This window comes from Salmo trutta, chromosome 10 (assembly GCF_901001165.1).
Source record: "Salmo trutta chromosome 10, fSalTru1.1, whole genome shotgun sequence".
NCBI classification, from domain to species: Eukaryota; Metazoa; Chordata; class Actinopteri; order Salmoniformes; family Salmonidae; genus Salmo; species Salmo trutta.
In genome coordinates this window covers 31,903,607-31,917,023 of record NC_042966.1, presented here as the reverse complement: position 1 = coordinate 31,917,023, position 13,417 = coordinate 31,903,607, and the positions used below count along the sequence as shown (strand labels likewise).

The window sequence follows — 13,417 nt, the reverse complement described above, 5'->3', positions numbered from 1 at the left end:
TCCAACCGGGCAATGTTGTATTCATTCAAAGGCTGAAAGAAAAAAATGGAGTAGTCTCGTGACCGCGCATCTCCAGTCTCACTGTCCCCAGGCTGACCACTCACAAACAGAGCTGCTGTACTTTGCCCAGAGACAGCAGACACCCCATTCCACTTTCTGGCGGCTTTAGAGAACCAACGGAAGCCTTAGAAAGTGTCACGTTACAGCACAGATGCTGATAGAGATGCAACAGAAGGACAACAAATTGTCAGACAGGGCACTTCCTGTATGGAATCTTCTCAGGTTTTGGCCTGCCATATGAGTTCTGTTATACTCACAGACACCATTCAAACAGTTTTAGAAACTTTTGAGTTTTCTATCCAAATCTTCTAATTATATGCGTATTCTAGTTTCTGGGCAGGAGTAGTAACCAGATTAAATCGGGTATCCGGCCGTGAAAATACTGCCCCCATCCCAAAGAAGTTAAATGCGGAAGACATTTCAGTTGGATACATTCAGTTGGACAACTGACTAGGTATCCCCCTTTCCCCATTGTATTTGGTACACATCATTCATTAAATCTTGTAATAAATAATGTGGAAATTGAGCAAGTTGAGTTGACTAAACTGCTTGGAGCAACCCTGGATTGATTACTGTCATGGTCAAAACATGTTGATATAACAGTAGCTAAGATGGGGAGAAGTCTGTCAATAATAAAGCACTGCTCTGCCTTTTTAACAACTACCAACAAGCAGGGATGCAAACTAGTCACCTTTCGCCGTTTTGAATCCAAAATAGGTGACCTACGTGATCCGTGTAGATCCGATGAGAAGTTTGAGGGGGCGGTTGCGCTTTGATCACTACTGGCTGTAAGCAAATGACTGAATAGCGTTATGAGCAATACTGGCAGTATCCAAGGCTAAGCCTATCATTCACATAACAGAATGCAGCACGCATCTGAAGAGAGGAGGCAACCAATTTGCTTGTTACAGCATCAGCGGGCGCTCTGGAATGACAGTGGGAGATTGGAAAGGCAGTTTGCCAGTTACAGCAGCGCATCCCCTGAACGATAACTAAGAGGTAGATGTGAAGTCTGACCACAGAGACGGGGGTGAGAAGGTTATGAAGCGTACTTCATGAGCTGTAACTGAAAAACAAAGTATTGTTATCAACTATCTTGCTAGCTGGATCGAATTCTCAGTTAGCTAGCCAGAGAAATGTTGAGCAACATTAGCCAACTTAATTGATCAAATAGTTGAGTTTATGGTGTGAAAATTAGCTGGCTAATTAAATCAGACAGCTAACGTTACAACATCAAATGAGCTAACATTAGTAGCCGAACCAATTCGCTATAGTAATAACATACCCCATAAGACATGCCACCAGAGGTCTGTTTAAACTACTAGCACACAGCTCAGACACCCATGCATACCCCATAAGACATGCCACCAGAGGTCTGTTTAAACTACTAGCACACAGCTCAGACACCCATGCATACCCCATAAGACATGCCACCAGAGGTCTGTTTAAACTACTAGCACACAGCTCAGACACCCATGCATACCCCATAAGACATGCCACCAGAGGTCTGTTTAAACTACTAGCACACAGCTCAGACACCCATGCATACCCCATAAGACATGCCACCAGAGGTCTGTTTAAACTACTAGCACACAGCTCAGACACCCATGCATACCCCATAAGACATGCCACCAAAGGTCTCTTCACAGTCCCCAAGTCAAGAACGGACTTTGGGAAGCGCACAGTAATATGTAGAACCATGGCTACATGGAACTAACTCTATTCCTTGGCAGCAGCTAATGGGGATCCTTAATAAATACAAACCAACATAGTGGCTGGTGTTTGGAATGAGCAAGTAGCAGTGAGTAAAGTAACCACAGCATGTATATTTTCTTGATGGGTAAAGGTTCTGTTATTGTATTGGTTAGAATAAGTATAGATTTTTCCTCTCTTTCTGTATCTCAGTAGACAATCAGCCAGCCCCCTGCAGTCCATCCCAGCCCCAGAGAGAGAGAGAGCCTAACCCCTACAGGCCTAGAGAGGGGGCTGAGCGAGACCGAGAGAAGGACCCCCCAGAGGCTGAGCAACATAACTACAAGTTGGGTAAGAAACAGACTGACCCTTCTGAGGGGATCCAATTAAACGTAAACATGCAAGTAAACAAAGCAACCGAGGAGCAACAACACAACTATAAGCAGGGTCAAAAACAACGCGCCACCCTGCGTTCCAGCGAGAGAGACCACAAGAAGACATTTGAAGGTTCCTTCATGCTGGACCCGCTCTCCAAGACCTCCAACCCCTTCAGTGGAGGCTCATCCCTCAACATGGACCCCAGGAAACCCTACCTGTCGCTGGGGTGCGGCAGCGGCAAGCTCCCCGTCACTATCCCCCACCCCATGGCCCACCGCACCCATCGCCAGACCTCAAGAACAGACTGCCCTGCAGATAGACTCAAGTTCTTTGAGACGCTGAGGTTGTTATTGAAGCTAACATCCATGTCGTCCAAGAAGAAGGAGAAGGAGCAGCGCGGTCTGGAGAACTCAGCCTTCATGGGCCAGAACAACGAGGTAGCTATGGATTGATTTATGAATTGATTGATTAATGCTATCTTCTGGTGATGTATAATGGTATATCGTGTATTGCACTTTTGTGTCCTGACTCTCTCTCTCATCACTTACTCCCTCCATCTCTCCAGGTGGTGTGGCTGGAGCTCCAGGCGTGGCATGCGAGACGCTCTGTCAACGACCAGGATCTGTTCCTGTTCACTGCTCGACAAGCAATCCCAGACATCATCAACAAGGTGCTCCACTTCAAGGTCAATTACCACAGCCTGAGCCCCAGCACCGTGGGCCTAGGACAACTGACCCTGGGGGTGGGTGTAGGACGACCAGGTAAGGGTGGATCAGGGGCATCTCCCGGCCAGGGAGCCCAGAGGACTCTAGTGTTAACAGAGCCAGGCTTAGGAGGCCCAGGCCAGGGTCCCAAACAGAGGACTCCAACCCAGGCCTCAGAGACTGTTTCTGGGGAGGAGAGGGACTCTAACCAGCCTGCTGCTGTTGGAGCTCCAGAGACTAACCAAAATCACTTTGCTTCAGTCGACCCATGGGGCTTCAGCGCCTGCCCCTCCTCGGCGGTTGACGCAGCGGCGCCCCTGGGCTCCGGGGCGGGGTGCAGGGAGCACCTCCAGCGCCAGCGGCTGGCCTTCGAGCAGGTTAAACAGGTGATGGAGCTGCTGGAGTCGGTGGAGGCTTTGTACCCGTCCCTGCAGACCCTCCAGAAGGACTATGAGAAGTACGCAGCCAGGGACTTCCAGGGCAGGGTGCAGGCACTTTGTCTCTGGCTCAATATCACACAGGTAAGGACCGGATTGATTGATTGATTGAGAGGTTTTACACACGTTCAAAATAACAGGTGAGGGGCGGTAGAGTGACAGAATGCATAGAAAAGCGCAGTAAGCACTCACAGTAAGCTTTATAAATATATCACCTTTGGGGTCAGCAAAAAAGCAGACATTCCCTATTTTGTGACAACTGCTGATGTAAAATGAGCTTTAAAAGTACATTCAAAGAAATAACAGGAGCTATACAGTAGTAGAGATTAGGGTTGCACATTTTGTGGAATATTCAGAGGTGGAAACTTTCCGTGGGTATATATGGGAATTAACGGAAATATATGCAAATTAATATTAATACCATTTAAATGTAGATCGTTTTTTTGCATTGGATATATTTACCATGTATGGAGACAGAAACATAATCCTTTTACCTTATCAGAAGTAGACATAATTGCAAATGATTAAATCCTTCCAATAGAAAAAAAACTACTTAGTTACGAATTGACATTTTAATTAAATGAGTTGACTTGGGATGGGATGATTTCATTGAACAACAAAAGTGAATATTGAATGATCCCCAATGATCCATTGCATCTCCTAAAACCGTTCTCAATATAAATCTGTAAAATGATAGTCTAGAAAATAAAGCTTTGGTTGTCTTCCTCTCAGGCTTCAATGTCTTCTCCCTGGACCTCCTCGATGTCCACCTCTTGAAAGTCAGACTGAGGCCTCATCTTCACTGTCACTTCCCAACCTTGTTGAGGATGGCTTGTTGTCAGGCTCAAAAAGCCTCAAATTTGTCCAGATGGCCAACAATTTTTCAGCACTTGTTTTGGTCAGCCTGTTGTGTGTGTGTTCCCAAACAAGGACCAGTTGATGCTCTGAGGCGGCTGATGTTGTTGGGATTTGGAGGATGATGGAGGCAACAGGGGAAAGAGCCTCAGATCCACAAAGTCCCTTCCACCAGGTGGCTGATGAGGTTGGCATGACTGCCATATTGTATCTCCATCCCAAAGCCCTTGCTTGGAAGTGTACTTCGCCAGATTGCCAAGGTGGCGAGACACGGTAGTGATGACACCATAGGCCTTGTTGATCTCTGCACCAGACAGGATGCTCTTGCCAGCATACTTGGTGTCCAACATGTACGCTGCGGTGTGTATGGGCTTCAGGCAGAAGGATTCACGCTTTTTGATGCATTTCAGAACTGCACTTTCCTCTGCTTGGAGCAACAGTGAAGTGGGCAGGGCAGTATGGATTTCTTCTCTTACATCTGCAAGCAGAGTCTGAACATCAGACAGGATGGCATTGTCTCCCTCAATCCGTGCAATGACTACTGCTATAGTTTTCAGGCTGCTTACCACTCTCTCCCAAAATGCATCATCCAGGAGGATCCTCTTGATGGGGCTGTCCATATCGGCAGACTGTGATATGGCCATTCCTTGGAGAGACTCCTTCCCCTCCAGGAGACTGTCAAAGATGATAAAACCACTCCAAGGGTTGTTACTGTGCAGCTTCAATGTGGTGCTCTTATTTTTTTCACTTTGCTTGGTGAGGTAGATTGCTGCTATAACTTGATGACCCTTCACATACCTAACCATTTCCTTGGCTCTCTTGTAGAGTGTATCCATTGTTTTCATTGCCATGATGTCCTTGAGGAGCAGATTCAATGCATGAGCATCACAGCCAATGGGTGTGATGTGAGGGTAGGACTCCTCCACTTTAGACCAAGCAGCCTTCATGTTCGCAGCATTCTGTCACCAGTGCAAATACCTTCTGTAGTCCAAGGTCATTGATGACTGCCTTCAGCTCATCTGCAGTGTAGAGACCTGTGTGTCTGTTGTCCCTTGTGTCTGTGCTCTTGTAGAATACTGGCTGTGTGGTGATGTAGTTAATTATTCCTTGCACACGAACATTCGACCACCCATCAGAGATGATTGCAATACAGTCTGCTTGCGCTATAATTTGCTTGACCTTCACTTGAACTCTGTTGAACTCTGCATCCAGCAAATGAGTAGATAAATCATTTCTGGTTGGATGGGTGTATGCTGGGTGAAGAACATTCCGAAATCCCTTCCAATACACATTGCCTGTGAGCATCAGAGGTGAACCAGTTGCATACACAGCTCGAGCAAGACATTCATCAGCATTTCTCTCACTACGTTCCTCCATTGAGTCAATAAACTTCTGATTCCAGGAGGACCATGAGCTGTTGATATCGATAAGGTGTCTGATTCATCATTTTCACCTCGAATAGAAGTAGAGGGACTTTTGTCAGGTTGCTTGTTGGCCAGATGATTATGGAATCTTTGTTGCATTCTTCACATATGATTTGGTAGTCCTTGCAAATGTACACAGCTTTTCCTTCTACATTAGCTACAGTGAAATGTCTCCACACATCAGATAGTGCCGTGGCATTTTCCTGTAAAGATTATAATTAAACATTTAAAAACAGATAAATAGTTAAGCCGTTAGATTAAACAACTCCTTTGTAAGATAAATGTTTTAAAATGAAACGGGTGAATTAACACTCAGTTAGCAGGCTCAAGCAAGCTAAAACCCACATGGTAGCAAAAACTAACTAGCAGAAAGTTAGAAATGATTTAAACACTTTGCTGTATGCTGCTATTTACTAGTTAACACAAAATAATGTATGCCATATAAAATATATTCACCCCACCCAGTATTGTAATCAAAACTTACCAGAAAGCATGTAGTCCTTGGCTCAGACAGTGTAGTAGTGTGGGCTCAATAGCATCTCATGAGTGTGCAAGATCTTGAGAATCAACTGTACATGTGACGGAAGAGTGCACTGTGCATGCAGAGGGTTGCAATACCATTGAATTGGGGATAGTTTAACCAAAATATGCCACAAGACCTAGAAGTGCCTTGTGTATCCCGCAATTGGTGAATTTAAGCAGAATTCCCGGGCTTAACTTCCCAAGGAAAATTTCTGTAAATTTCCCGGAAAGTTTCCGACCCTTTGCAACTGTAGTAGAGATCCAATGCATGGAGAAATGATGTCCTCTCACTAGCAAAACAATGAACTATGTTCTGTGTTCCTGGCTGGCTGGCTTAATTGGTAGTACACTGCGATTGCAACACTAGGATCCTGCTGGGCCAACCAATACGAAAATGTAACCATTACGAGTACTGTAAGTCCCTTTGTATGAAAGCATCTACAAAATGGCATATATTTGTTATTATATTTTCACTTAGGATCTGAACCAGAAACTTCGTGTTATGGCGACTGTCCTTGGCCTCAGGGACCTTTCCCGTATCGGCTGGCCCGTCTTCGAGATCCCCTCGCCACGCTGTTCCCGTGGCAACGACGAGGAAGACGAGGATGAAGAAGACGAGAATGACTCCACGGCAACCTTCACTGCCGGTGACAGCGACGGAGAGGACAGAGACCTAGTGGGGGAGGAGGGGGAAACTGGTGAGCCCAGAGGGGGTGAAACGACAGCTGAGCTGGGAGAAGGTGAACTCTCCCCCTGTTTGACTCCTAAATTCGCTCGGTTACTACTATCTGAGGATGGGACAGGGACTATGGAGGTTGTATCGGGGGGCACAGGGACAGCAGGGAGGAACTGCCCTACAGCCATCTTCAGACCCTTCGTAGATAAGGCCTTGAAACAGATGGGGCTGAGGAAACTGATCCTGAGACTACACAAGCTGATGGATCCCTCCCTCCAGAGGTCCCGGGCAGCCCTGCTCAGCCACATGCCTGCACAGGAGGTAAGAGAGTGCTGTCATATGGTTTTATATAGGAGAAGGTTACATATGAACATCCAATGTCTTTGAGCAGGTGATGTATTTCAAATGATAAAAAGGAAATTAGAGGGAGAGATTCTGCACATTGTACTTGATGTTCCTATGTCTGTGTTTCTCAAACTGTCCCGTTGACCCCAAAGGGTGCACGTTTTGCCCTAGCACTGCACAGCTGACTCAAATAAATAACAGACTTTCAAAAAATCTGCGTTTTTAAACTATTTCATCTGCATTTTATATTGAAAGTCATGTTGTTTTTTTTTTTGCTTCAATAGAACGATCAGGGATCAGCAATTGTAGTTTTCTTTCACAGAAAATACCGTGGCACATCCCATTCAGCAGAAAATACCTTGGCGCATCCCATTCAGCAGAAAATACCTTGGCGCATCCCATTCAGCAGAAAATACCTTGGCGCATCCCATTCAGCAGAAAATACCGTGGCGCATCCCATTCAGCAGAAAATACCGTGGCGCTTCCCATTCAGCAGAAAATACCTTGGCGCATCCCATTCAGCAGAAAATACCTTGGCGCATCCCATTCAGCAGAAAACATCCGATGACAACAGAAATGCAACGCTATTTGGCTAGCAGCCACAAGTAAATGGGCTTAGAATGAAAAAGCAAGGTATTTTTTTACGGAAACGATGCATGGCCATCCTATGTCTGTGTATCATTGAAAGAATGTAGCCAGCTACATTTCCTGATGTTTTTCTTGAGGTTAATCTGGTATTTTACCAGAGAACTAGGCTGGCCACACTGAAAAGTACAGGAGAAAGTAGCTACACATCAGTCAGAGCTCTGTCTGCTGATAGAATGCCTGATCATGAATTCTCATCTGAGTGAAGTGCAACTGAAGCACAGAATTAGTCTGATGCTGAGCATAAATTACAATGAGAAGCATTTTAAATCTGCTTTTACAAAACGCAGCAAGATATTTCTTATGCGTTTTTATCTTTTTTTGTTGTGAGAAATGCAGAATTCCTTTTTTTTCATGACAAGCGCTGTCCTATGTGGTTAATTGTTGACATGACAACTTCCACTATGTTTTGAGATCCGCTGAAGACCTGAGTGGTCGAAAGGTTGTCCACGAGAGCTGAGATTGCAGTGTGTCTAGTCTATCTCAACTGTCCAATATGGCAGGGGTTTTCAAACCAATCCGCTGAGTCCACAGCCATTCCATGTATTTGATCTATTCCAGAGCTAGCACACTTGAATCAACTTAACAAATCATCAAGCCCTTGATAAGGTGAATCATGTTAGCTAGTTAAAGGCTACGACAATATTGTGAAATGTCTGGGGGTCCCCTTGCAGAGGTTTGAAAACCCCTTTCACACTCATGCCCAACCAAACCATACAGTGCAGGCTCAGATATTTTGTTTTCACAATGTCTTTTTCATCACGGTTCCAGCAACTACGGTGGATGCATAACTAGTCCAGCCCAGTTCAGCTAAGCTTGCTTTGGCTCTGTTTTTGGATAGTGTGTTCGCAGAGCTGCACTGTGGCCATTGTGAGGTTGCAAAATGAGAGGGAACTGCTTGTACTTGATACATGTTATGCACCTTGAAAATAACCATCATGAATTGGATTGTACAGGCCTATATGCATTTTAATCATGAATCCCTGGTGGATTTTTAATTGGGCTTAATGGAGCTTGTTCATGTTTGCTTTCTGTCAAATTGAAAGCTAGTCACATTTTGGCAAAGCAAATGTGAATGCAAATCATTATATTTTTTTCTTCACAAATGAACCTCATTCATATATAATGAGTTAAATTGATTTCCAACTTAGCTGCCACTGTACTGCAGGGTGCTTTGCTGATAATGAGCCATTTCAGAGCCCAACTGACTAGTCCATGTGTTATACTATCTCAGTGCTCTCTCAGCTGTGGTCATGTGTAGAGACCCAGTGTGCACACAAAACCACCCATATACATACAGGATGGCTGAGTCACCATCCCTGGGGCCCTAGGAGGGAAGGCTTGGTCCCCTCTTCCGCTCGCTGAGGTTGTCATTTATCTGTGAAACCAACATCAGTGTGCTGGTTGAAAAAAAACGTTCACTGCATACTCAACTTGTAAACAGAAAGATATTTAGCTAGGAATTTACACGGCTCTTTCTAGGGATATTTTGACTTTTTACCTCACAGATGACCAGTTGAATTGACCAGTTAACCAGTTTAATACTGAAGCAGAGGTTTTGAAAACTCTGCATTACACTCTCCTCACCTTGCTCAGCCCTCTGTCGTTTGCCGACATGCTAACATGTCTGTTTCTCTAGTTCACAGACTTCCCAGACCCCATGCTGTACAGTGACTACCTACCGGAGCTGTCTCGCCACCTGTCCTCCTGCAGCGCTCCCGGGGGCCCGGAGCTGGGGGCGGACCAAGTCTCCTGGGAGGAGCTGTTGGACATGGACCTGCCCTCGTTCCGACCTGCCTTCCTGGTCCTGTGCCGCGTCCTGCTGAACGTGATACACGAGTGCCTTAAACTGAGACTGGAACAGAGGCCTGCAGGGGAGCCTTCACTGCTCAGCATCAAACAGGTCAGCAGGCACACTTTCTCTGTTTCTCCCACTCTGCCCTGCTCATTCTGAATAGGAGAGGAGAATAGTGATGATCATCTCTATTGCCTGATTCACACTGTAGGGCTGAACCGCACTGCGCTTGCTCAGATATGTTCTTTTCACATTGTCCTTTAAAGCACAGTTCCAGCATCTATGGCGGCTGCATAACCAGGCCAGCCTAGTACAGCTCGGCTCGGTTTGGCTCAGTAAGGTAGGCTATATGTTGATGCCCATGCTAACCTCTGTCTCCATCTGTCCTGTAGTTGGTGCGTGAATGTAAGGAGGTGTTGAAAGGTGGTCTCCTGATGAAACAGTATTACCAGTACATGCTGAGGGGGGTGGTCACAGACCCCCAGGGACTCCAGACCAATGCCAACATAGACGAATTCGAGGAGGACCTCCACAAAATGCTGGTGGTAAGACAGACCACCTACTGAGTCAGGATTAGGGTTGCAAAATTCCTCTTTCCACAAAAATTATAAGTGAGTCATACATGCTTATGACAGGTCTTAAATGCATTATAACTGCTACATAACATAGACAAGTTTGAAGAGGACCTCCCCAGATGCTGATGGTAAAACAAACTAGGGAGTACTAATCTGTAGAAGATATATTGGGAAACTGCCCTAAACCACTGAAATGTTTTGATTTAAGTGTGTCCATCGCGCAGAGACTCTTTTCTGCAATTTAGCTTCTTTGTCAAGTGTAGATTACCCCAGAGGTTACCGAGGTCACTATTGTCTGTCGGGTGTAGATTACCCCAGAGGTTACCGAGGTTACTATTGTCTGTCGGGTGTAGACTACCCCAGAGGTTACCGAGGTCACTATTGTCTGTCGGGTGTAGATTACCCCAGAGGTTACCGAGGTCACTATTGTCTGTCGGGTGTAGATTACCCCAGAGGTTACCGAGGTCACTATTGTCTGTCGGGTGTAGATTACCCCAGAGGTTACCGAGGTCACTATTGTCTGTCGGGTGTAGATTACCCCAGAGGTTACCGAGGTCACTATTGTCTGTCGGGTGTAGATTACCCCAGAGGTTACCGAGGTCACTATTGTCTGTCGGGTGTAGATTAACCCAGAGGTTACCGAGGTTACTATTGTCTATCGGGTGTAGATTAACCCAGAGGTTACTAAAGTCGCAGTGTACAACTTTTACATCATTATCCTTTAACCAGGGTGAAGTTAGAGGCTGCGTCCTACTCAACCTGAGTGTGTGGGTTAAGACTTGAGAGGCGTACTGTAGGAAAATGGCTTGTGTCTCTCTGGGTGCCTGGCCAGTGCCCAGGACCCAGGCTTAGGGTTATCCTAGCTCCCGGTAAATCTGCTTGAGAACAGTGTGTTCTTATCTCTGGGGTGAGAGCGCTTTAACCAGCAACCACCAAGCTGAATCAGCACATGGCAGCCAGGGGTGTGGTAGGAATTGGCATCAGTCAATCACTGATTACTTCTCAGGAGTTTTAGGCTGCAGCGTTTCCTTTCCTCGCTGTCTGTCTCTTTGGACAGACGGCCGGAAGTGGGTGATAAAAGCCTAAGAAAAACAATGTTCCTGAATTCTAAAAAGGGTCACCACCACAGCACTGTCAAAGTCTAGTCTACTACCTTCTGCCATCACTCAGCTGCTGCAGAAAAACAGGCTTTACTTTAGGAGTATCACAACCCTGCCCTGCGGTGAGGCTAGTACAATAAGAATGACAACAATGAGGATGAATGTATTCCCCAGTATCTCTGCCATCTGCTGACAAATAGGAAGCAATACCACACAATGCCATAGGAAGGATGGTATATATTATAGGAGGAATTTGTGTTAGGATAATGGTGGTGATATCACAGAGAGGTGACAAAAATACTTTGGAAAAACCATGCAAAGCAATTGTCAGAACATAAATTTAGGAACTTAATTTGCTTATCAAATGACTTGGCTCGGTCTCAAACTGGAGAGGAAACTGCCTGCTGCATGCAGCCATGCACCGTTATTTCAATAAATAACATTGGAAATACACCTGTAAGTAGGCAACATATCCACTTACCTGCCGGTTGATCACTGTACATTCATCCCTTTGTCCGCAGGTGTACTTTGACTACATGCACACCAGGTTTACGTTAGGAAAATGTGGCGCCACACATTTGACCAGCAGCATTTTCATTTACCGGGCATTTGACCAGCAGCATTTTCATTTACCGGGCATTTGACCAGCAGCATTTTCATTTACCGGCCATTTGACCAGCTGCATTTTCATTTACCGGCCATTTGACCAGCAGCATTTTCATTTACCGGGCATTTGACCAGCAGCATTTTCATTTACCGGCCATTTGACCAGCTGCATTTTCATTTACCGGCCATTTGACCAGCTGCATTTTCATTTACCGGCCATTTGACCAGCTGCATTTTCATTTACCGGCCATTTGACCAGCTGCATTTTCATTTACCGGGCATTTGACCAGCTGCATTTTCATTTACCGGGCATTTGACCAGCTGCATTTTCATTTACCGGGCATTTGACCAGCTGTATTTTTAATTTACCGGGCATTTGACAACTTTACTGACCCATATGCATAACCTGATTAGGGTGTCCAGCCACGGTGCTCAGAATGATAGACTTTTATGTTATGGTAATTCAACTTAACAGAACATACAACTCAAGGATGCAACGGCGTGCATCCTTTTTACCGAATTCTGATGCACACTTTAACGATGACGTAATAACTGTCCACAGTTACTTTTCTTCAGCAAACAAGACCAATAACGGACAGCAAAATCACTAGTCTATTTCAATCTACTATCCCCATAGTAGTAAAGTTGACCTATTCTAAACAGACTCTGGGACAGTTGTGGGGCGATAGATCCCAAATTCATACAACCAGTGCATCCCCAAAAACTTTAAAAATCATTAAGGCTGATGCAACAGATCAGAACGTTAAGCTTAAAATGTTGATCAACTATTTTATCTTAACACTGTAAGCGCAGCAATGCGCACACGGCAGTAGGCTACACGCAAATGTTCGTTCCATAATGCAATTAGCGGCAAAACACCGTTGTCAAAAGCGCAACGCACATGCAAGCGGATTCATGTGACGGAGATGAAAATATCTGTTAGAAATTTAGATAGGGGTGATCTAAAGATGCAACAACTGGCATGTATTACTGATATGGCTAGGATCGTGGACTTTTAGCTACTGGACAGTGAAAGAAAGTTGATTTGAAAACAAATAGAGCATGAGAGAAATAGGCTACTGGTTTCAATGGCATATGTAAGTCTTTAGTCGTATTTTGGCCAGGCTACTTTGAAGAAAAGTGAAACATGCCTCATAATAGGAAGTTAAATGTTCGGATTGCAAACAAACTGAAGCTTGCCTTCCGTTGCCTAAGCACTTGAATGGTTAATGGGAAGTGTGCTTCAATTACCAGTTGAGAAATAAAAATAGTAGCTCTTTAATCGTGGACTTCCCCAAAAAATGAACACGTGCTTGCATTTAAAATGGTTGCGGAATGATTGGGCTTATTAAAGCATGTTTCACGTACCTGTAGCAACAGCTCTCCTGCTTTCTGACAGATGTTCCGCTCATGCTAGGCTCCATATCTGTATGCTGTGCTCGTATGATAAATAAGACCCATAAGGACTAATGAAATACAATGGCCAATTTAATTCCACAAAATGTTGTAAATGAACCTATAGACCAATAAGCATGACCGGACAAATGCATTTACATCGACTGGCTGGCGGCAATTTTATTTATCGGCTTTTCATTTTTTTTTT

General features: G+C 45.0%; 1 protein-coding gene across 1 annotated transcript in view; it reads left to right on the top strand.

Moving 5' to 3' along the window:
* Positions 1-13,417, top strand: part of LOC115200875 (mitogen-activated protein kinase kinase kinase 4) — a 75,100-nt gene that overhangs the window by 35,278 nt on the left and 26,405 nt on the right. The window contains exons 3-7 of the mRNA XM_029763992.1: positions 1,966-2,567; positions 2,696-3,355; positions 6,551-7,069; positions 9,378-9,641; positions 9,926-10,078. Coding sequence (XP_029619852.1) covers positions 1,966-2,567; positions 2,696-3,355; positions 6,551-7,069; positions 9,378-9,641; positions 9,926-10,078 — 2,198 coding nt within the window. The remainder of the gene's footprint in view (positions 1-1,965; positions 2,568-2,695; positions 3,356-6,550; positions 7,070-9,377; positions 9,642-9,925; positions 10,079-13,417) is intronic.